At 36.2% G+C, this 26,300-nt stretch overlaps 1 protein-coding gene and 1 long non-coding RNA gene across 2 annotated transcripts; one reads left to right on the top strand and one right to left on the bottom strand.

The window, feature by feature from the left end:
- The first annotated feature begins 6,694 nt into the window (after positions 1 to 6,694).
- On the top strand, positions 6,695 to 10,856 carry LOC128025752 (uncharacterized). Its single transcript, XR_008186219.1, has 3 exons — positions 6,695 to 7,292; positions 7,759 to 8,353; positions 10,514 to 10,856. It is a non-coding gene; the product is annotated as an uncharacterized LOC128025752 (long non-coding RNA).
- An 11,363-nt stretch (positions 10,857 to 22,219) lies between these two features.
- LOC128025730 (protein Tob1) lies at positions 22,220 to 25,438 on the bottom strand. The gene is made up of 2 exons (XM_052612267.1): positions 25,219 to 25,438; positions 22,220 to 24,227 (listed from the first exon to the last, which is right to left on the bottom strand). Coding segments are annotated over exons 1-2 (1,020 nt in total). The 5' UTR covers positions 25,221 to 25,438; the 3' UTR covers positions 22,220 to 23,209.
- Positions 25,439 to 26,300: the final 862 nt, after the last annotated feature.

Genomic DNA, 26,300 nt, shown 5'->3' with positions numbered 1-26,300 from the left:
TATGATACAAATCATTGCAAAGCAACTTTACAGAAAATTAAGTTTCTACAATATTTAGTAGTATCTTATCAGTGGTGACTGTCAGTTTTTGTGCATATGGCAGAAATGTATGGAAAAATCGATTAAAGATGCATTGGACTGATTGTTGTTAAAGAAAGCTAAACTAAATTGCTTCAATTTAGATTTACATTTATTTTATTTCAGCTCTTCTCAAAGGCAACCTTTCACATTTTCTTTAAAGTTGTAGTACTAAAATAACTAAAACTAAGTTATTTAAACCTATTAAATTAAAATTAGTAGTGTAAACTATAAAGACAATAAAAAAGACAACAAAATTACTACAACTTTAACTGAAATGAAAGTGAAAACAGACCATACAATTAATATTTATTTATATTTAAAAAGTGAGTTGTGAATATTAGCAGCTGTAGTTTGTTTGTAATTAACATTGTAACTGGCATATTACCTATAATTTAAATTAATTTAACTTCTGATGTAGTTTATAGAATGTTTCACTCATTAATTTGTGTTACCCATCCTTTCAGCCAAAGCAATTCCAAGCCAGTGTTGTAAGAAAGAATCTTGCCTGGTCAAATAAGGATAGAAATGTAATAACTACAAATGAAAAGCGATGATTTGAGTCCAGGTGTTTCAGGTTTGCTGGTCTGTGCCATGTTCTGAACTCATCAGCAGATGTCAGTGTCATACAGACGCTGTTCTTCAATCGCTAGTGTTTCACTTCAGTCTAATTCAGCTCTTTAACATGCAGCCTGTGCACACAGATGGAGCACAGATAGTTCTGAAGGTCTCATGCTTTCCTTTTACACAGAATCAAACATGATATGTACAAAATAAAGATGCCTGATCTCGGAAACCTCTCTCTATGAGCATCACACATGCAGACACACTCTGTCCTGCTATAACCATTGCTTGTTTATATCCAACACTCGAGGGTGTCTCTGTCTCACGCTCTCGCCCTGAACTCTTCCTCTTCTCTCTTATGTAACTCACTCATCAGGGTTTGAGCCAAAACAAGCTGCTCCAAAAATCCACTGCCCGTGTTCCTCCAATTACGCAATCAGCTTTCAGCTTCAACCCGACACATGAGGAGCACATGACCTCTGCCGGACTTTTTTTCTCTCTTGTTATAAGTTTAAATCAAGGCAAGTTTAATGAAATTCATGGTTTAAAAAAATATAATATAATATAATATAATATAATATAATATAATATAATATAATATAATATAATATAATATAATATAATATAATATAATATAATATAATACAGATGACTAATTTACATATTTATATATTTAATATAATTTATTTATTACAATTACAAAATAATATGAAGCTTTCTTTATATGTATTTCCAACCCCATTGACTTTATTATTATTATTATTATTATTATTTTTTTTTTATTTTTTTTATAAATCTTATTTTAAGCCTTCATCAAAGCAAGTTTAGTGAGATTTATGGCAAAATAAATAAAATAAAATGGGATAATAAAAAAACGTTTTAAAAGTTGGTTTTCTGAAAATCTAAAAGATTTAATAGCTTAATACAGTGTAATATAATATCATTAATATAATGCTTTATTAAATATATTTTCAGAAAACAAGTCTTAATAACTTAAAATATAATGGTATTATAATTTAATATTTTATTTAAGATTAATTATCTGAAAACAAGTGTTACAGTAACAAACAGAAAACAATATGAAACTTTATTTCCCCCACTGTTAATTGTTTTGTTGTTGTTTATACAATATAATATAATATAATATAATATAATATAATATAATATAATATAATATAATATAATATAATATAATATAATATAATGATTTACTCTGTAAAGCAGTCATATTAATTGTACCTCTTTTGGTTGTTTAGTTCTCTTTAACTGCTAATATTTAATATAATGATTAAAATCATACAGATGGTGATATACTAAACACAGATAATATAACACTATTACTTCAATTTTATTACAATTTGTTTCAACATTTCAACACAATTTCTCTAATAAATACTTCTTGCAGTACTACAGTAAATACTGGTCAAGTATTAAAAGGCCACTGTTTCTTCTGCTAGAATTCATCGTGATCGATCAGCTTACTTCACCTGCTGCAGCAAAACCAAGAATCATTTTGCAAGATAATCATCCTTTTACCAAAACGAATTATACGCTGCATTTATTTTATAGGTGCAGGATAATTAGCATGATTCATTGTTTAATAAGCGAGCTAGCTGTGATGTTGTGCAGTTTCTGTGAGTCAGCTGAACCCCTGTGACACTCTCATCACCTCACAGAAAGCTTTCATTTAACCGCTTCATTGTTTGCTATTTCAGAGTCATCTGATCAGTTTCAGTGCAGCTTAGCCTGATTTCCCAGGTGCTTTCTCACGGCCTCGACCCATGCAACGTCTGCGAGAAGCATCTATGAGATACACAAGATACTTAGTCGGTGTAATGTCCAGTTTTCTTATTGTGATTAGAATGTCATTTAAAGGTTACAAAAATTATTTTGAAAGTTCTGCTGATTTTAGTTTTTTTACTCAAAACCTAAGATGTTTTAAATGTTACTTTTTAATATTCTAAGAACACTAAAATGACAAGTTTTCTTGTTGTGACTAAAAGGTTTATTGGACATTCTATTAATTTAATTTTTACCCAAAGTATAACATGATTTTGTTGTGATTAGAATGTTATTTGAAGGTGACTAAAATGATTTTTAAACATTTTACTTATTTTATTTTAAACACAAAATTTTAAATGTTACTTTTTAATATTTTAAGAACGTTAAAATGTCAAGTTTTCTTGTTATGATTAGAATGGTATTTAAAGGTTACAAAAATAATTGTGAAAGTTTTGCTAATTAAAATTTTTACCCAAAATATAATGTTGTTGAAATTTTACTTTTTGATATTCCAAGAACATTAAAATTACAGTTTCTTCCACTCATCATGGCTGCATTTTACTGTTACAAAAATACATAAAAAATTATTAAATAATATTACAATTTAAAAAGCTGTTTTCTGTGTGAATCTGTGTTAAAGTGTAATGTATTTCTGTGATGCTCCGCTGTATTTTCAGCATCATTCCTCCAGTCTTCAGTGTCACATGATCTTCAGAAATCAGAATAATATGATGATTTACTGCTCGAGAAACATTTTATTTTACAGGATTCACAGATGAACAGAAAGTTCAGAAGAACAGCATTTATCTGAAATATACATTTTTGTATAATTAGAAATGTTTACTGTCACTTTTGATCTATTCAATGGATCTTTGATAAATAAAAGTATCGGTTTCTTAAAAAAATGATACTTCGATGAAACTCCAATGTATTACAGTTGTAAAAATAATCAGAAATGTTTCTTGAGCAGTAAATCATCATATTATTCTGATTTCTGAAGATCATGTGACACTGAAGACTGGAGGAATGATGCTGAAAATACAGCGGAGCATCACAGAAATACATTACAGATATTCACATAATTTTAATAATATTTCACAATTTTTATTTATTTTTTCATTTTATATTATTTTCACATCTTCTTTTCAACTTTTTGCTTAAATTTTTATGATGATATAATATGCAATAATTAATAAACTGAAGTGTTGTCACTTGTGGTTTCAGTTTGTTATACAAATGTCATCTCATGAAGTGTTTGTGTGCGTTGGGATGAAGTCTTGTATGTCCTTGTATGTGTGTGTGTGTGTGTGTGTAATGACATGGGTATGACACAGGTATTACAAGGAGAGGGTGACTTATGAGGACATAACCCATGTCCCCATTTTTCAAAACACTTATAAATCATACAGAATGTTTGAGAAAGTAAAAATGCACAAAGTTTCCTGTGAGGGTTAGGGTTAGGTGTAGGGTTGGTGAAGGGACATAGAATATACAGTTTCTACAGAATAAAAACCATTACACCTATGGGATGAACACACTTTACACAAAAACAAATGTGTGTGTGTGTGGGTGTGTGTGTGTGTATATATATGTTTATACATCCCTCTGATGTATGCTCTGCACATTTTATATCAAAGTGAGCCAGTTCTCCATTCACTAAAGATGGGTTGGTTTTAAACCTGCTGACAGATGATAATTTGATTCTCCAAGCTCACAAAACTTTGCTCTGTTGGCTCTGAGTAAATGGCAGGTAATAAATGGCTAGAGACTCTGTATGTGCACTTTGGCTTGATCAATAACTCTCTGAGTAATATAAGCCACTGATTAAACCTCACCTGTACGGATAGCAACAGCTGCGGCAGATCGCTTATCATCAGCTGATTTATAATCTATTTATTGTGATTGATTCTCAAAGCCTTCTGAGATTCTTACAGCTGCATGAATGGGGCGTCCTTTATTACCAGTCCTTGATACGTTTACATATAATGAGAGCCAGTTGCACGGCCAAGTGTTGAGCCCCAGCTGGACCTTTCTGAGTCCTTTATGTCCAGATGTGTGAGTGCTGAGTGGACGGCAGTGGAGATGGCATCATCGGTCGAGCGGTTGGACTGATATGCAAACTGGAAGGGGTCCAGGAAGGGGGGGGGGGGGGTGTCCAGGACCTTGAGATCCACTTTCCTGCGGAGTTTAGCGCTAACCCTAATTAAACACACCTGAGCATGCTAATCAGTGTCAATCAAGGTCTTTGGGATCATTCGAAAATGGCAGACAGGTGACTTTAATCAGGGTTGGAGCTAAACTCTGCAGTGCATTGGACCTCCAGGGTAAGATTTGAGGAAGGGGGTTCCAGACTATTTGTGCAAAGTTATCTCGTCTTTAATAATGTTCTCAAAACCTTTATGGTATATTTATCTGAAACAATTGTTTTTCCATTAAAAAATCCCTTTTTCTCCAACCTTTGGACCTGGCTATATTTTTCAGATCTATGGGATATGACTGGTTGAAGTCTATTCAGTTAGCGCTGGTCTCTTATGGCACATCATACATCACCTGGACCACATGAAAAAAAAAAAAATTCTTGTAAAAGATTTTCTTTTACTAAAAACGATCATATGGTTTGCCGCTAGTGCAGAGAATCATTCACTGAGTGCGAGTGAGTTGTTTGTGCATTTCTAGGAAGTGGCGTGATTAATAGCCGGTTTTTCATTTAGATTTAATTTGGGCTGAACTCTTTCATGTCCAAACGCTCAGTTACAATCCATGCTTTCTGTGTTTTATTGCTGAGCATAGAGAGATATTACGTCATAAGGCAATTCCAGTAATGCATCGTGGGGATTTACAGAGCGAGATCAAGAAGAGGGAAGGACATGGTTACTCAACACTAACCCACAGCTACAGCCGTTATCTGACACACATGACATGATGGAGAGAAACAGACAGCACAGCCACATGTTCAGACAACACTAGAAACAGTGAACAATCCAGTGCTGTCATCTGGTGAGAGGTAATGTTTCCAATCAATTCCATTATTTTATTCCTACAGAATATTCAAAACATGCAGGTTGGGTTTTTATACTTCAGAAATGAAAAGTGACCATTATAAGTCACGTTTTCATTAAATATAAGGATTTAGGATTAATAAATGCACTTTTTTGGTACCATACTGTGTACTGTTCAACATTTAATTAATCAGTATTGGCTGATATTGGATATTTAATAAAATGCTAAATTTAAATTCATCAACATATTTTGAAAAATGACACTATTTTAAATATAATTTAAAAAAAAAACATTCTTAACAATTTTTCTCTAATGCAAAAGGTATATATTTGGGTTGTTTTGAACAGCAACATAGAGATTTTATAATGCAGAAAATGTCTCAATCTTCTCTTTATGAATTCAAAAACATACTTAAACACAACCAGGCAAACATTAACATAGCTTTTCATATTTTAAACTACTGCTGTATTTTATGTAGTTTCTAATTCATGTATAAAATGTGTGTATGTGTGTGTGTGTGTGTGTGTGTGAACAGAAAAGTTTAAATCAATAACATAATGATCTTCTGCCATCAGACGTGCAATCTGGGTTATATGAAGCAAAACATTTTATTTAATGCACGACTCTGCAGGCGAATAGGGTAAAAATGTTAACAGATTTTAATAGATCCCCCAGTTCATTCTTTTGAATTACAAGTTTTCTGAAATGTTATGTTTAAATATGCAAATAAGGCATTTTCTTAATAAGTATGCACTAATTTGCATGCATTTCCAGAACAGTTTTCTGAACGTTGGATAAAGTCTTGTTTGATTTTGTTGACATACTAGATTTTGAATTCTTCGTTTTATCACTCCATAAATCTGAAAATACTTTTAATACAGAAAGGAATAAAACGGCAAAGCTTGGTGAATGTCACTGCCTTAAGATATGCATTAGATCTGAAGAAATACATATGCAAATGCAATAAAATAAACACTTAAATGTGTATTGTGGATGCTTTCTTTCCACCAGTCTGAAAAAAAGACCAAAGTCAAAAACGGCATAAAAAACAACAATGGTTTTGCCAATAGTGTCTTGCATTAAATAACTGAAACATGTATTTTTTTTTATTTATTTAGTGTTTAAATAAATGTAATAAAATGTCATAATGCAAAAAAAAAAAAAAAAAAAAAGAATCTTATCATTTTTAGTATTTGAACCAAACCTGTTCTTCCTCAACTAATCCTGTGATCTTACGGTAATAAAACACTTACTTCAGGTATAACTGAAGTGAACTACCTATTTCTTGAATTTAAAATTCATTTATAATGCAAAAGTTAGTTAGCGCACATTAAAGTATCTGTTGTTGATGTAAGCAAAGTAAAAATGCATGCAATGTTTTTCAGCTAATCAGCTTTTGAACTGAAAGCATTAAAGCGGTGTTTTCCTCTGTTACTGAACTTGCATTAATGGGCTGTTTTTATTCAGCTTTATTAACTGGAACAGGTCTGTGTGCTTCACATCGCTTTAACATTCATGCACTGGACTCATCTCTCTGTTTAGTATGTGTCACAGAAAACAAACAGGAGTAGTGGAACATATCTTTAGTACCCAGTTAGCCCGGCTCAGTTACTCACACCGGAGTGAATATTAAATCCAGAGCGTCCGTCCAGCTGCCCTGAGACACACAGACACTGCAGGAGACTCCAGGGACTGGAGGAGCAGAGTCAAGACTGGGAGGTTGTTGAAAGAGAGATGTGTAAATGCTGATCAGGCTGTTTAACACACACATGGATGAAATACAGAGGGTGAAGAGAGCACAGCTAACTTTAGCGGCAAAAGTAAAAGCCTCATCATGACCCCTCTTGACCCCGCAGTGACCCTCAACGGTATTTAGTAGTTTTGTGTCACTATATATATATATATATATATATATTTACATTTCAGTTTTACTCTTAGTTATTTTAGTATATTGTTAAAATGTAAATATATGTTTGGTTTTTTTTTTTTTTTTTTTTTTTTTTTTTGTGCCTTGGCAACTAGCTGTAATAAAAAAGGTTTTCATATTTTATTTCAAGTAACATTTTTAAAAGTTTTATTTACTCTAGTTTTAATTAACTAATAACTCAGAAAAAAAATCATATTTTTATAAGAATGTAATATGGTGTGACACCCCAAAATGTGACATTTATGAATTAACAATAATAAATGTATTAGTAAGAATTAATACATCAATATTTGTTAGACCTTAAAAAATACAATTATTTATATACTCTTAAGATACTGTGTGCACACATGTATTTATGATGTAAGGAAAACTAGATTTTTAAATATGTTTCCTCTTTTCGCTCACAGGATCAAATGAAGCAACTGATGCCACACTGTAAGTATATTTATGCATGAATGATTTTGGGAGAATCTGATTTGAAATATTTGAGCTCAAATTGAATTCAGTGCATTTTGACTGCAGATCTGAGACGGGTTTGAGAAATCGTTGTTGAGAAATCTTTGATATCTCTTCTGAAAACCTCAAAGAGAGATACACGTTTATCAGGAGAAGCTCAGTTTGCTTTCCATTTAATCACGTTTCCGTCTCGGAGAATCACTTGAGATGTTCAAGAGATCTCATTACTGGTTTTCTATCGTGTGGATGTTTGGCTTGTGCCGTCTCATTAGCGTGATACTGCGCTGCTCCAGAACAAGAGCCAGTGGATCACAGACTATCTGCTGACAGCTGAAGAGCGACAGATACACCCCTCCGTGGCCTGAGGGACTCTGATGATATCAGCATTAACAAGCTTGAGGCTCTGGCACAATGGGGCTTCAGGTGCTGTGCTGTAAACCGATGGGACATTCATCACATTCTGACTCTCTGGTTACAATCTGCTGCCCTGGACCTTTGAAACCAGGCAAGAAACAAGAGCCCAGCAGTCAGTGTGTGTGAGCTGAGGTAAGAAATTCCAGACTAACCTTTCCTGCTGGTCAACAGAGAGCAGGCTGGTGTCACTTTGAGTCTTTACGAGGAACAGGGAAAGTTCTTTGAGCGTTATGGCAATGCTATGAGCAAACATTCTTCCAGTAACGTTAATAGAACATCAGCACATAAACATTATTTGTACATCGTTCATGGAACGAGTTCACCTCAAATGGTCTAGCTGGACATTTGTCTAATATTTTTTAAATGTTACTAGATAATAAAAAAATCTAATAAATTAAAATGTTTGACAAGACAAACCTTGAGGTTGGCTTGAAAAAGCTTAGCCTGAAAAGTTTAAAGTTTGAAAATTTAGATAGATTAGATGTTGACAGCATGTTTCTAGCATATTTAGCACATAGTTAGCATGATGTTAATCATGATTTGCATGATTTACCTGTTGCTAGCATGTTTTTAACATAATTAACCTGTCAATAGCATGTTGTTAGCACAAATAACATTTTGCTAACATGTTTCTAACATGATTAACATGTTGCTAGGATGTTTAGTATGATTAACATTAAGTTATTATGTTTACTAGCATGGTTTATAAGTATTAGCATGCTGCTAGAATGATTAGCATGTAGTTAACATGTTTGCTAGCATGTTTTTAGATTGATTAGCATGTTGCTAGCATGTTTTTCACACGTTTAACATTTTGCTTTCATTTTGATAGCATGATTAACATGTAGTTTTATGTTGCTAGCATGTTTCTAGATTGATTAGCATGCTGGTAGCATGTTGCTAGCATATTTGTAACATGATTAGCATGTTTTCTAGTATGTTTCTAGCATGTTTCTAATGTGATTAGCATGTTGCTAGCCCGATTACCTTATAATTAGCATGTTGTTAACATGTCTCTAGCATAATTATCATGTAAGCATGTTGATAGCATGTTTTCTAACATTATTAGCATGTAGCTAGCATATTGCCAGCATGATTAATCTTTAGTTAACATGTTGTTAATCATGTTTCTACCATGTTTCTGATGTGCTTAGCATGCTGGTAACATTTTGATAGCATTATTAGCATTTAATTAGCATTTTGCTAGCATGTTTGTAGCATAATTAGCATGTAAGCATGTTGCTAGCATGTTTTATAACATTATTAGCATGTTGCTGGTATTTTGCTAGCATGAAAAAGCATGATTAGCCTTTAGTTAGCATGTTGGTAATCATGTTTGTAGCATAATTAGCGTGTTGTTAGCATGTTTTCTAATGTGATTAGCATATTGCTAGCATGATTAGCCTTTAGTTAGCATTTTTGTAATCGTGTTTCTAACGTGATTAACATGTTGCTAGCATTTTGCTAGCATGATTAGTTAGAAAGATTAAAAAAGATATAGCAACCAGAGTCAAAACAGTCTTCTCAAGCCAACCTAGCAACTTCAAGACCATTTAAATGTAATGTTTCCATAATGATTGCAAAAAGCTAAAATAGAATATTGCCTTAATGTTTGCATAAAACTTAGAATTTTTTATTTTTATTTTTTGCTGGAATGAAAACATTATTAATACAAAACTCATGAAATGTGTTTTTTTTTTTTTTTTTTTTTACATTTTAGTTGGACATTAACCTAGCTATTTTTAAACACCTAAAAAAAAAAAAAACCCGTAATACTCTCTAATGGTTCCTAGAACTTTTCCCAATTTTGGTGCTTCCAAAATCATAAAATGAAACATTCACTTAATGTTTTCTCTAACACTCACATAACTAAGAAAAAACTGTTTTAAAACCTCATGTTGTTTCAGTCATTTTAACCCAGAGAGGATTTTCATTTCTCACAGTATGGTGCCATTCCTCTTGTGTGTCAAATAATAAAAACCAAATGGAAACCTCCCAAGAACCCACAACATATCATTCAGTCTTGTTCACATGCAAATGTGTCCCTGTTTACACGTATTGTGCTGATGTGCTTAGCCTTAATGAGGAATGAGTGTAATTTCAACTGTGTGGTATCTGCCTTAAACCTACAAAGTAATTTCATCTCCTTACTCATTTCCTGTCGTGTTATTACACGGATTTGTTAAATTATTTGCACCAATATCCTGACATTAAATCAGAATGAACTGAAGATTGGAACACAGTGGATTCAGACTCCCTGAAGAGCTCCATAATGTGATGTCTTTCATCTAGGACTTGAATTCAGCGCTGGCCTGAGGGAGATGGGATTAGAACAAAGCTGTGTTTCTCTAATTGGACTCGACAAGCTCTGGTCAGTCAGATAAGGTGAGGACCACGGCTCAGTCCTGTATTCTTCAAACCACAGAGAACAGAGAAATGACATGTCCTTCTGTCAGACGATGCACATTTACTCCCCTCTGAATTTAGTTCATACCCTTTTAGAGAGACTTTAACTAGATCAGAATAAAACACATAGAACATTACAAAAAAATCCATTCATGACTGGATGTTTACTAAGTTTATTTATATTGCACACTTCATACACTGCTAATTCAAAGTGCTTTACAGAAAATGTTTTTTTTTATAAACTAGCAATCATTGGTTTAATAAGAAATATTAACAACAAAAACACAATAAAGGTAACACAGCTAATGTATTTGTATAGTAAAATAATAATATAATATAATATAATATAATATAATATAATATAATATAATATAATATAATATAATATAATATAATATAATATAATATAATATAATATAATAAAGTCTGATTAAACCTACAATCATGCACTGACTAGGAACTTGCATTATGGAAATTATTTCGGTTAATTTTGATTTCATGCTGAGTTTAAGATGTTATAGCTTCACATTAATCGTTTCTTTATTTGTAGAGTCTTTAATCAGACAGCTTTTGCAGCAACATATTAAGTTGAGGGTTTATGCATTGAAAAAATTCAGCTCCCTAGTGAGAATGTGTGAAGCATAAAATATTATCTTTGTTCACCTCTACATTTCTTTGGATATTCTGTTGGCACTTTGTAGACCATATGAAATCAAAATTAGCATTTTATGGGTTTTAGTGCAAATATAGTACAGTATATCTGAGATCATCTGTATTTTAGCACTTCTAAATGTTTACAATATTCATATTTAAAGCAAGTTTACAGTTTTCTCTTCTGGAAAAAAGGGAGCACAGTTATTGATGAGTCATCCTGCACTCAGGGGCTTGGCTAATTGTTTGTCCAATCAGGTGCTCTGTAGAATTTGCATGCCCCTCCCTCTAATACCACCTGCATTTCACCACACTGTAAAAAAATATTTTTCATTTTTTTATTTGTAAACAACTTTTTACAACTATAGGACTGGAAGAGCTAAATAAACTTATCACTGTATCTAAACCAACAACATGTTTATTAGATCCTGTACCCACTAAATTACTGAAAGAGCTGTTACCTGTAGCCGAAGAACCGCTTCTCAATATCATAAACTCGTCGTTATCTTTAGGTCACGTCCCAAAACCATTCAAGCTGGTGGTTATCAATCCTCTTATTAAGAAACCAAAACTAGATCCTAGTGTACTGGCAAATTATAGGCCTATTTCAAATCTTCCATTTATTTCTTAAAATTTAGCACCTTCCTGCAAAAAAAAAAAAAAAAAAAGATCTGTATGAAGAATTTCAGTCAGGTTTCAGGCCCCACCATTGCTTCTTGCGTCAGACCAAGGCTGCATCTCATTTCTAGCCTTACTTGATCTTAGTGCTGCGTTCGACACCATAGATCATGACGTACTCATAGATCGATTACAAAACTATACAGGTATTCAAGGGCAGGCTCTAAGATGGTTTAGATCCTACCTGTCCGATCGCTACCATTGTGTTTACTTAAATGGGGAGTAATCTTATTTATCATCAGTAAAATATGGAGTTCCACAAGGATCCGTCCTAGGTCCCCTTCTATTTCCAATATACATGTTGCCCCTTGGTAATATTATTAGAAAATACGGAATTAGCTTCCACTGTTATGCTGATGATACTCAGCTATATATCTCAACGAGACCAGATGAAACTTCCCAATTATCTAAGCTAACAGAGTGTGTTAAAAATGTAAAAGATTGGATGACCAATATTTTTTTCTTATTAAATTCAGATAAGACAGAGATATTAATTATTGGACCAAAAAACACTACACAGAATCTTGTAGATTACAATCTGCAACTAGACGGATGCACTGTTACTTCCTCTACAGTCAGAAATCTGGGTGTTATATTAGACAGCAATTTGTCTTTTGGAAATCATATTTCCAATGTTATAAAAACTGCATTCTTCCATCTTAGAAACATTGCCAAGCTACGAAACATGTTATCTGTTTCTGATGCAGAAAAGCTAGTTCATGCATTCATGACCTCTAGACTGGACTATTGTAATGCACTTCTAGGTGGTTGTCCTGCTTCTTCAATAAACAAGCTACAGGTCGTCCAAAATACAGCAGCTAGAATCCTTACCAGGTCAAGAAAATATGATCATATTACCCCAATTCTACAGTCTCTGCACTGGATACCTATTAAGTTCTGTATCAGTTACAAATTATCATTACTTACCTATAAGGCCCTAAATGGTTTATCTCCTGCGTACCTAACTAGCCTTCTACCACGCTACAACCCATCACGCTCCCTAAGGTCACAAAACACTGGACTTTTGGTAGTTCCTAGGATAGCAAAGTCCACTAAAGGAGGTAGAGCTTTCTCACATTTGGCTTCCAAACTCTGGAATAGCCTTCCTGATAATGTTCGGGGTTCAGACACACTCTCTCTGTTTAAATCTAGGTTAAAAACACATCTCTTTCGCCAAGCATTCGAATAATGTATCTTTTAAATTGTGACTGCAGTTGTATCTGATCAAATGTGCATTCTTATTCTTTAGCTTTGGTTAAACTAATTAATTTTACTTTGTTGGATCAGCAGCTATGCTAATGATGTCTCTATGTGTTTCTCTGTTTCTGCTGGATCTTCATCCCGTGGTAACTAGGATTTACACAAGCTCCAGTCTGGATCCAGAACATCTGAGAAGAGATGATGCTGACCCTCAGAGGACCTCAGATGATGCTGACCCTCAGAGGACCTCAGATGATGCTGACCCTGAATCAACAACAGAACTAACAAATATTGCTACTTACTATGCAGTCACATTATAATTGCTGTTAATAATGTTCAATGTCTGGTTGAGTATGCCTTGTATAATTTTTTTTTCAGAAAATTCCTGTCATTTGCACATAAACTCATCTCCACTTATAAGCTACTACTAAATATTGTAAAAACTTAATTTTCTGTAAAGCAATGATTTGTATTGTAAAAAATGCTACACAAATAAACTTGAATTTAATATATATAATTTTTTTTTGATAAAATTGTCTACCAATCATGGTTCTTGGCATATCTAAAGCCTAATGAGTAAAAGGTTCTTCAGCAGAAAGAAGAAAACTTCATGCCGCTTGATAAAATATATACTTCTAGAATACAATAAGCAACAACAACAACAAAAAAATAATGATACAAAAGTTTCTAGTGTACTAAATCTCAAGTTTATTGTTCAGGTCCTCATTCTCAACATAAACACAAGGGAATCAATAATCTGGAGTCAGAGAAGGTTTCTCATGTACAAGAATAGGCTTTTTAAAAGGCTTCCCAGCATGGAGCCAATTATTATGTGCGCTCTTTCTAAACAGTGACCTCAGCTCTCTTTTTGACTGATCGCTGGGCCGAGCTGTGAGTTTAAGGATGCTTACTATTGAGTGAATGTGCGCTGAAGCTGAGCAGTCATGAGCACAAACAGGAGTGAGACGCAGTAATTTATCCTGCTTGAGCTGCTGCCAGGTGTTCGGCTCCAGTTCTCACACCCTGAGAGCCAACGGGACAAAAGTCTGAGAGCACTAGTCAAATGTTGCATCTGTCCTACAGATGAGTGAAACCTTTTCTGCTTTGTTATTGTGGTCTCAGATTTGCATACCCAATGCATACAAAACATAAAGGTTCTTTATTGGCATTGATGGTTCCATGAAGACTCTTTAACACCTATAGAAACTTTGCATTGGAAAAGGCTCTTTATAGTGGATACATTATTAAAATGTTCTTTAGACTCTTCCAAAGGGAGTTTTCACTGCAATGCCTTAGAAGAACCATTTTGGGTTCCCAAAAGAACTTTTCGGTATACATTTCTTACAATAATAATTTTTCATTATTTTGAAAAACTTTTTTTCACTATAAAGAACCTATTGTAGAATCGCAAGGCAAGGCAGGTTTATATATACAGCACATTTCATACACAATGGTAATTCAAAGTGCTTTACATAAAAGAGAAGAAGAAAAAAAAAAAACAATAAAACAAGGAATTTAAAAACTTGAAAATTATTTTTAATTGATTTAAAAGGTTTCAAATTAATTTAAAACTGTTAAGAATAGAAAATTATTATACATAAAATACAGTGCAATCAGTTTGGACATTGCACAGTGCTCATTCAGTAAATGCACAGCTAAACAGATGAGTTTTGAGTCTAGATTTAAATGTAACTAGTGTTTTAGCACATCTGATCTCTTCTGGAACCCAACCAAGTTTTGAGTACATGTACAGTACATGAACATACTTTCCAGAAGGTCAACAATTCACACACGCACACACAATAAAAAAATACTGTGTATATGAATTGGTGGGTTTTTGTTAAATGTGAGCCAAAATCATCACACTTAAAAGAACCAAAGACATCTTTCTCTGAAATCGGCCCCAGTATCCAAGTGTTGATAAATTTATCTTTGGATGCTGGGTTAGTGCCAAATTGTTTTAAGCATGCTGTTGTTCAACCTTTGCTTAAGAAACAGGGTTTGGATGAGGGTTCTTTAAATAATTATCGCCATGTCTCCAAGCTGTCTTTCTTGTCAAAACTGTTCGAAAAATTTGTGCAATCACAATTGTTCCTATTTTTTAATTCAGCAAATGTATTAGAACCTTTCCAATCTGGCTTTGTTAAAGGTATCTAATGATATCTGACTTGCAGTTGATGCTGGCAAAAATGCTGTTTTAATGCTACTAGATCTTACAGCTGCATTTGATACAGCTGATCATGATGTACTTCTTTGGCATTTAGAGCATTTGACTGGTATCAAGGGTACTGCCTTACAGTGGTTCACTTCATATCTTGGAGACAGGTCCTTTTCTGTATCATTGGGCAAATTTTCCTCTTCTTCAGCTCCTATTATTAGTGGTGTCCCTCAAGGTTCCATTTTGGGCCCGCTCCTTTTTAATTTATATATGCTTCTTTAGGGAATATTATTAGAGGGCTAAATGTTTAATTTCATCTATACGCTGATGATACCCAGTTGTGTATCTCATTGAAAGCTGCTGATTCCATTCAACAGTTGTTGGACTGTCTTGATGATGTCAAGAAATGGTTAAAAAATAACTTTCTCCAAATTAATGAAGACAAACCTGAAATTATTGTTTTGGTCTCCCGAAATTGTCCCTCGATCATGTTTAAAAACCAAGGGTGACAGAGCTTTTTCAGTTGCTATAAAAGAGGCGTGAAATCATATCTTTTCTCCCCGGCGTTTTAATCTAATCTTAGTACTGTGCTTTTAGTATATTGTCTTCCAAAGGTGGTTTAATCTTAATTTTTATTTGTATTTATTCTTATTGTTTTTTTTTTTTATACTCTGTTCAGCACTTTGGTCAGCTACGCTGTGTTCAAATGTGCTATATAAATAAAATGTACTTATTTAATACACAAATGTATTAAACTTTTTTTTTTTTCTTCATCAGCATGAAGAACCATTAACATCCATGGATACTTTCCACTAAAGAAAATGTTCTTTGTGTTTCCATCATGGATCCACAGTTATTAAAATATCTTCACACGAAGACAAAATAAAATGTCTCTTATAAAGCTTCTTCAAGGAATCATCTTCCATGGCATAATTATGGAAACACTCTTCACTGAAAAACAATGGAACTCTTAAAACTTCTTTTGCATTAGAAACTCTAAAATCTCTGTATATATTTATATATTCTGTTTTTATTTAGATATTCTGGTACTGGCCCCTTGGCATAAGACTCTGAGTTTTATGACTTTTATTCTATATGTGATAGACTTGGATGGATGGATGACTTGAGGTCATCTGTATACTAGTGTAGTAAAAATTGTTGACAAAATACACATTTAAAAACATGTAGAATTTTTTCTTTCCGGGAAAACAGTGATGACTCATCTTGCACTCAGGGGTGTGGCTAAAATGTTACTTTATTTTTTCAACTTATCAAGCCGTGAAACTTTCTTAAGTCTGTTTACTGTGGTCTCAGACGTTTTTCTTTTGTGGCAACTTTCCTTCTCAACCTGCTTTGACTTGTGACTATGGTTCGTCTTTTCAGATGCATTTTGGCATATACTGAGAAGATTTTTGTATTTGCTACCAGAACTCATGAATAATTTTGCAATATTGAGACTGATGCACTTGCAGTTTGTACATGCACATGACATATCAAAGTGTGTTTCCTTAAAAATAGCCTTACAAACACGATAAGTAAAAAAAATCATTAGCACAAAGAAAAAATAACTTCTGTCTTGTTTTCCAGACAGATATCTAAACACAATCAAGATTCAAGATTCAAGATTTTTATTCGTCACATACAAAATTATATATAGCATATATAACCAGCAGTGAAATGTGAGTCCGGTCCGCTCCGTGGACAGTGCAATTATTAAAGGAAACAACACAGATGAAAATATACATAAATAAAGCTATGTAAGAATGAAATAAAAGTAAACAATAAAAATATAAGAATAAAATATAAAAAATTTATATAGTAGAATTAAATATAGAACGCAAAATAATGTGCATGAGTGTAGACTGTAGTCTTAAATATTAAGATGTACAGGGATGTACAATGTGCATATATGCATTTTACTGTAGTCTTAAATATTAAGATACCCAGGAATGTAATCTCTGTCAGAGAGGTGAGAAAAATCATCACGTGTTTCCTTTTTGAATTAAGTTTCATAGGCAGATATTTTTGCTTGTTTCAAGCATAAACCCACTTAATTTTCAGAAAGCAAGACTTAATATCTTAAATAGTTTTGCTTCTCAATCATATACAGGAAACATTTTCACAACTAGAGATAAAGTTAGTGGAACATTGTTTTGTTAACTAAAAAACCTGGAGATTTCAACGTTTTAGAAACATTTCGAAACAATGTTACCACAACGTTTCATTTTTGCACTAGAAAACAAGAAAAAAAATCATTTTGCAGACTTTTGTGAGAAAACAGACTTTTTACACCCAATTTCAAATAACTGAGACACTTTTTAATTGCTATTTAAAGTTGCAATGATATGTGCTTCTACTCTTTCAGGAGAAGTCATAAGAGTCATGGATTCTTCCATCCTATTATGACCTTTATTGAAAATCATATAGCACATCAGTGAGGCCTTGGCTTTCTGTGCTGCTGAATAATTTAGAGAGTGCTGCACTGATTTACTTACAGTACCTCACCGGATCCTATGACGTCTCTGACCACATTAAAATGAGGTTTCACAAGCCAACTCCAAGAAACAGAGCCAAAACACGGCCCTCGGGCGAAGAGAAGCCACATGTGTTTCATCACGGCTTTGGTAGTGTGTGTCATGTGACACTGAGGTCATGCCCCGTGTTAAAGTTTCCTATACATCACGAAGCACATGTCTGGGATTCCTTTGAGTTGAATCAGAGAGGAATTCCTCGGCTCTGACATACACAGGGTGTTTCCTTGTGCACTGATATTACGACTCAACGCTTCCTGAACTCAAACCCATTTAGAAAGAGCTAAAGCAAGGCTTACGGAGTCATAAGAGGAGGATTAAAGCAGCGATGATCTGTGTCAGATGGGGAAGCAGAACCAGACAGCATCCCATCACCAGCTTTACTGAGATACAAAAGTGTGGCTAAACTACCACGAAATCATCATTTGAAATAAGATATAATATAATATAATTAAAAATTTCACTGTACATAAATATATAAAAGCTTATTTCAATAAGGTTGAAATGTAAAATGTATAGTAAATACAATAAAAATATATAATATTAATTTATAATATTAATATGATTTAATATATTGAAATCTAATATACATATATAATGTAGTTATTAGTAAAATATAAAAACTACTTTTAATTATAATTAAAATATTTAAATATTAAATATTATATTAAATATGATATTCTATATAATAAATTATATACTACATACTACAATAGAATTATAATAGTCAAAAACACATTATGTAGTCCAGGGACTCAAATTGAATATTTTATCAATTAGATATTGGATATCTTTCTCATTTATTAACCTTTTAAATGAATTACCGAATCTTAAAAAGGGACACAAAATCTAACTTGAATATGTAAAATGCTAATTACATTAATTTAAAAAAATTTAAAAACACACACATACACAATTGAAATTATTATCAATTGTAATATAAATATCAAAATATTACATATATAAATATTAAATAACAGAACAAAACTGTAAGAGTAAAAAACAGTAGCTACATAGTACAAGGACTCAATTGACAAATTAGGTAATCGTTTTTTGTAAATCTGTTTATTTAAACAAATTAAACTGAATCAAACTTTCTGCCACTAGAGTCATGATGAAAGCTCACAGACGTCAGGACATGATCAGCTCGGCTCTGATGAACTCAAAGCTGGTTTACAGACACAGCGTCTACTGCTCAAGCTACAGCGACTTCTCAAAGTCTGTCTGATCCGAGCCACGGCCATCAGGCCATCAAATCAAAACTGACCCTGTTTCGTTGCTTTATAATACATGTTCCTGTCCTTAATGTGAATGATTCTAGAAGTCAATAGATTCATTTGTAGAGCTTTCCACAATATGTGCTGCTTCAAAACAGCTTTCCAGGAAATCATGATGCAAATGTTTTATATCTTAGATGGATTGATGGATGGATGATGGGTGGATGAATGATGGATGGATGGATGATGGATGATGGATGGATGGATGATGGATGATGGGTGGATGGATGATGGATGGATGGATGATGGATGATGGATGGATGGATGATGGATGGATGGATGGATGATGGATGGATGGATGGATGGATGATGGATGGATGGATGATGGATGATGGATGGATGGATGATGGGTGGATGGATGATGGATGGATGGATGATGGATGGATGGATGGATGGACAGACAGAAAGACGGATGATGGATGGATGATGGATGGATGATGGGTGGATGGATGATGGGTGGATGGATGATGGATGGATGGATGGATGGATGATGGATGGATGGATGATGGAAGATGGATGGATGGATGATGGATGATGGATGGATGGATGGATTGATAGATGGATGATGGGTGGATGAATGATGGATGGATGGATGATGGATGGATGGATGATGGATGATGGATGGATGGATGGATGATGGATGGATGGATGGATGGATGGATGGAAGGATGGAAGGATGGATGGATGGATGGATGATGGATGGATGATGGATGGATGATGGGTGGACGGATGATGGATGGATGATGGATGGACGGAGAGACAGACGGATGATGGATGGATGAATGGATGGATGGATTTATGGATGGATGGATGGATGGATGGATGGATGGACGGATGGATGGATGGACAGACAGAGGATGGATGGATGGATGATGGATGGATGGATGGATGGATGGACGCACGGATGATGGGTGGATGGATGATGGATGGATGGATGGATAGATGGAAGGACAGAAGGATTAGGGATGGATGGATGGATGGACAATAGATGGATGGATGGATGGACGGACAGACAGATGATGGATGGATGCATGGATGGATGGATTGACAATAGATGGATGGATGGATGGATGGATGGATGGACGGACAGACAGATGATGGATGGATGGATGGATGGATTGACAATAGATGGATGGGTGGATGGATGGATGGACGGATGGACCGATTGACAGACGGATGATGGATGGATGGATGTACGGACAGACAGATGATGGATGGATGGATGGATGGATGAAAGGATGGACAATAGATGGATGGATGGACGGACGGATTGGACAGATGGATGATGGATGAATGGATGGATGGATGGACGGACGGATGGATGGACAATAGATGGATGGATGGATAGATGGATGGACAGATGGACAGATGGACCGATTGACAGACGGATGATGGATGGATGGATGGATGATGGATGGACGGACAGACAGACAGACGGATGATGGATGGATGGATGGATGGATGGATTTATGGATGGATGGATGGATGGATGGATGGATGGATGGATGGATGGATGGATGGACGGATGGATGGATGGACAGACAGAGGATGGATGGATGGATGGATGGACCGATTGACAGACGGATGATGGATGGATGGATGGACGGACAGAGGGATGATGGATGGATGGATGGACGAAAGGATGGACAATAGATGGATGGATGGATGGACGGACGGACAGACGGATGATGGATGGATGGATGGACGGACGGATGGATGGACAATAGATGGATGGATGGATAGATGGATGGATGGACAGATGGACCGATTGACAGACGGATGATGGATGGATGGATGGACGGACAGACAGACGGATGATGGATGGATGGATGGACGGACGGACAGACGGATGATGGATGGATGGATGGACGGACGGATGGATGGACAATAGATGGATGGATGGATGGATGGATAGATGGATGGATGGACAGATGGACCGATTGACAGACGGATGATGGATGGATGGATGGACGGACGAACAGACGGATGATGGATGGATGGATGGACGGACGGATGGATGGACAATAGATGGATGGATGGATGGATGGATAGATGGATGGATGGACAGATGGACCGATTGACAGACGGATGATGGATGGATGGATGGACGGACGAACAGACGGATGATGGATGGATGGATGGACGGATGGACAATAGATGGACGGATGGATGATGGATGGATGAACCCAGTCTAGTGCATGCAACCAAAACACATTATCCAAGTCAAATAACCTGCTTTTTCTCATTCGATATGCTTAAGCTGATACCAGAGGAACTGCCACTGCCAAACACACTGGAGATAAGCAGATGGTGCTGTATCAGCGTCCACGCTGGCATCAGCAAAGTCCCAAAATGCAGTATTAAAAATAAACAAGTGCACATTGTGAATGCCATGACCAGAGTAATCTCAAAACACTCGCTCTCACAGAGGCTTTGCATGTCAGCTGAGAAAACAAAGTGGCCATTTGAAGCATGTGTTGCTCTGGACTACAGCAGTAAACCTCTCAATGCAATGCAATAAGAGCAAACACGAGTCATGTGTTTTCAACCTTCACCGCATTTGGGATTGTGCTCCGAAATGGTTTACAGTTCAGATCTTTAAGAGTTTCCCACCTGAGAGCCACGAGGAAATGCCACCTGATCATTAGATGTAGTTACAACACAGACGCAGAAATGAAGGAATCAGCCAAAGCTCTTATTAATCTTCTAAAGGTCATCTTACAGCAAGAACACGTTGATTTCGCACTGCAGTGTTTGACTGTTTAGCTCAACATTCAGCTGCTTTCAGACAGGATTTATCACGCTCAATCCATCTCAATGCATGCATTTAATTCTGAGAAGGTCAGAAAAGATTATGCATTTGGCTCATTTGCTCCGGTCTAATCTGCCAAAAACATTGAATAAGGAAAATATATTTTTAGAAGTGTTTTTGAGTTCCTTAAATGTTCTTCCTCATTTTGTGCTTCAGATTTTACAACCATTTTCAATCTGAATCATATTGGCTCTAGTCAAACTCTTTTAAGCATTTAGGTGAATTATTAAATTACTGATGAAAGATGCTTATTTCATAACATGAATGAAAAAGGAACACCAATGGTTTTGCATAAATTTTCTTTTATTGAAAAAAATCCAGGGTGCAAATATCAAATAAAAAAAGAAAGTAAAAGACAAGCATATTATTACTTCCAAGCATTTTAATACAAACTTAGTATAAACTATTTCAGTCCCTCTTGACATGTAAGACACTGACTCAAAATACTTCGTTATACCATATTTTATCAAGTATTGCACAATGTAGGTACAAAATCAATCTATACGATTACATTGTCCATAATATAGCAAAAATCTGTTCAACTCTTAACAGAAAATACAACTCTTTTTGTTTCAAAAAAGCAAATATTCCTACACTGAAATTCCAACACTAAAGGAATATTCTGTACACATTTTTTTTTTAAATCGATTTTTAAAGGTGAATTTCTTTAGCAATTTAAAAAAATTAAGAAAAACCAAAATATATTATAACATAAAGCTTCTGCAGCCATCACAGATCACTGGAGTAGTAAAAAGATATAAACGCAATACAGTGTTGTAGAAACAATATATATACTCTGATATTTTACAAACTCTGTACTCAATTAAATTATACAATTAGAAAAAGACCACATAACCCCAGATGTATATGCATTAGTGCCAATTTTGTAAAAATCAGCCAAGTTTTACCAACTTTAAAATACGGTAAGAGGCCAGAACTTGAAGCTTCGGTTTCTTTTTTATGTTTTAGAGTATTTTTCTTCCAAAAGGTAGTAAAAATGCTTGTTTTTTTGCTGTATTGGCCAAAAAGGAAAACGATGCGTGTTGTTGACCGATGTAACTGAACTCAGACATGTAAGTGTGTGTGTGTGTGTGTAACAAGTTTTTTAGTACAAACTCAAGGGGGCAGAGAAAGAAATAAAGATGCAAGGGAGAAAATAATCAAATAAAGTGAAACAAACACCCTTGGGCACATGAACTTATCAGTGACTACCAGGGATCTGTTTCCAAATCCACAGTTGTGCGTGTTCGCCGTTCCCCGACAATCATTTGAACATTAGTTAGCCATGACCGGCTGGAATTGCTGGTTTGAGTACTGCACGTTGCTGAGACTGAGGTTTAATCCATCCATGAGCGACTGGTCACTGATGCTCCCGTAGTCTGCAAACACGTCGAAGGCATTGCAGTACTGCAGAGGACTGAGCGGGTCCTCGCTCGGGAACACGGCCCCGCTGGAGCCCCCTTGGCCTTGGAGGCTGGGGAACACGAAGTCCTTGGCGTTAGGAGAGAGCGCTGATGCACTGCCCGGGACGAAACCATAGAGCGAACGCACGGAGCCGGAGATGGCTTTCTGCTTGACCAGACTGTTGATGTTCAGGCCCAGGTTGGTGGGAGAGCTGCGTGCGACTTTGCTCCCGTTGCGTCCGCTGTTCTTCATCTTGGTGGAGCCGAACTTGGTGGCGGCGAACGAGGCGGTGGTGAAGGTTAAAGGTTGGGTGGAGCGCGGCATGAAGGACGGGCTGACGGCTGACGACTGGCCAAACGGAGGCGGCGAGGGCGAGCTGGACTCGGACGAGACTCCCGCCGGGTCACAGATTGGCATGAAGACCTGAGCCTCCGGGTTAAAACTGTTCCTGATCTCCTTGTCCAGCTCGGAGCCGTTGTCTCCGCTATCGTCCACGTAGAGCACCTTCACCGCTCCCTTCTCCCCGATCTGATAGGACACTTCGAAAGGGTCGATCCAAACGCTGAGCTCCTGAGGCAAGTTGTTGCGGACGTCCTCGATGTCCAGCCCGCTTTCTTTGGCTGCTTCCTCCACCACCGGATCCACCTTCTCTCCCACGTGGATGCACCTGAACCCGGATCCTTTGTATGGCTTGTCGGGGTACCAGTGTCCTTCGTATTTGTTCTTCAGCTGCCGCTCCAGCTCCTCGCCGAAGATGTTGACTCGCCGCCGCGGGAGTCTGTTGTACAGGTATGAAATGATGAAGTTCAGCGCTACTTGGATTTCGAGCTGCATAGTCTGTGTGGTGTCCAGGAGTGCTGGTGTTTCACAGGAAAATCCTCTGGCGCTCCTTTAAGAGGGGAGGAAAGAGGCAAGGTTTTGAGAAGCTGGCTAATAAAGCATGCATTAATCATACTGTATGTAAACAAACACCACTGATAGACTGGAGAGGAAGAGGCATGCATGCAAGGGTTAAATGGACCGTGCATCTAGGATTACATAACGCGGATTCTCTTCCCTGCTTTATTCCGCCAACTGTTGCGTAAAAACGCCTTTATGTGAAAATAGGGCATTCGGATTCAATGCGACACGAGTTGCGCAACACCCCAGCGATCGGATTCCCCGAGGCTCGCGACCAATAGCGTCACGGGGCGTGTAGGCTTCACCGAATCAGTCCAGCACACCGAATACAACGCGAGGACTGTGATAGGGTTTCGATATTCGGTCACGGAGCAGACGTGCAGTACGCGTAGAATTTGAGACACGGCCATTGAGATGAACATGAGACGACAAAACTGTAAACGGAAGAGCTTGATCGCTCTGGAAATCCAGCAGAGAAATAAAACAAGGGTTTTAGGCATAAGAATGAACTTTGACATGGGATTAGTACGGGTCAAGCAGGCTGACCGGACATTTCCGTAAAACACACACACACACACACACACACTAGTAGAGACATAGAAAGCAGGTCACATGACTGAATGGTTTCAGAGAGCCTGGATAACAACGAATTCGCGAGAAACCGGTCATTAATCAAGAACGGGAATCAGGCGGAATCGGACTGTAATGCGTTTCTTAAAGCGACAGCGCACTCAAAAGTGACAGCTCCGACAGCTGTTAGCCTTCCTTATAGCACACAAAGATGGTTTTAGGGGACTGAGAGCCTCGATCGCTGTTGAACCCCAATGCATGTTGTCTAAAACAAATGCTGTCATTCTGCCTAACGCCTCCTTTCGTGCTCCACCGAGTCAAACAGGTTTAAATAACACAATATTCGAGTAAACTGACGTTAGCCACGTCAAGCAATGCCATAAAGCTATAATCTACAGCCAGATACTTACATTCAACGCCCGTGCTTTCCTCTCCTCTTCAGCTCCTAGCTAACAGTAATGGATAAGATTATTCCAGTTAGGTTGCGTCAACATTAGTTGTTTGTTCTTCGTGGAACCGTGGTGCTGTTTTTCTGGAGTCTATCTTCAGGCAATCCGACTCCCCACTGCCTTGGAGTTTTTACAACTCTGCCCTTTAAACTCCTGCCTGGATCTGCTTTACAGTGCTCCTCCGCCACGGACATGCGGTGATGCGGTTTTCAGAGGTCAAAACCTCAGCGGCGCTTACGATTGGACAAACGTGCTTTCGTCACGCAGTCGCCTCCGAGTTCTGCTTGCTGATTGGCCGCGCGCTACGTCAACAACCATAGAGACCCGCCTCTTGACCAATAAGGATTTAGTACATTCCAGGCTGGCGTTCCTAGTTATCTTTCTTCCACACGTAGGAGATCTAAGCATAATATTATTATATGGCTACTTTGTTGTTTTGATCGATCGAGACACATCATAACTGCGCGATATTTACAGCATATGGCTAGATATTGTTCTAGCGTTGTAGCTTATAATACGACCTACTAAAAATTCGCATAAAAGTGGATCTTTTTTTCATTAATTTCAGAGAAGGTGTAAATAAAGAAATAGCCTGCATTAAGTGAGCGGAGTGACTCGATTGGGGGGTGATCTTCTTGCTTGAAAAAAAATAAAAATTATATATATATATATATATATATATATATATATATATATATATATATATATATATATATATATATATATATATATACAGCGATGATGTTGGCTGGCCATGTTTTCGTCATCAACACTTACCCAAACTCACTAGTACACTCATTTCTGTGGGTTTACCTTGTTGTGATTTTTGGGTTATGCAATACGCATTGTTTTTTTAAATAACATGCATATGTTGACAAAGTAAACAAGTTTTTTATTAATGCATTGTCTGCTAATCAAAACCCAATTATTCATCTGTGCTATGGTAACACGATACAGCCGTGTTGTGTTGCTTTTTCTATAGCATCAGTATGTTGAGGCCTTCAGCTCAGATTTCATTGGTCGGGTAAACCAAGCTTCTGTAT

The sequence above is a fragment of the Carassius gibelio genome, chromosome A12 (genome assembly GCF_023724105.1).
Source record: "Carassius gibelio isolate Cgi1373 ecotype wild population from Czech Republic chromosome A12, carGib1.2-hapl.c, whole genome shotgun sequence".
Classification (NCBI taxonomy): Eukaryota; Metazoa; Chordata; class Actinopteri; order Cypriniformes; family Cyprinidae; genus Carassius; species Carassius gibelio.
The sequence above is the reverse complement of the archived record's forward strand: the minus strand, read 5'-3'. Positions and strand labels throughout refer to the sequence as shown.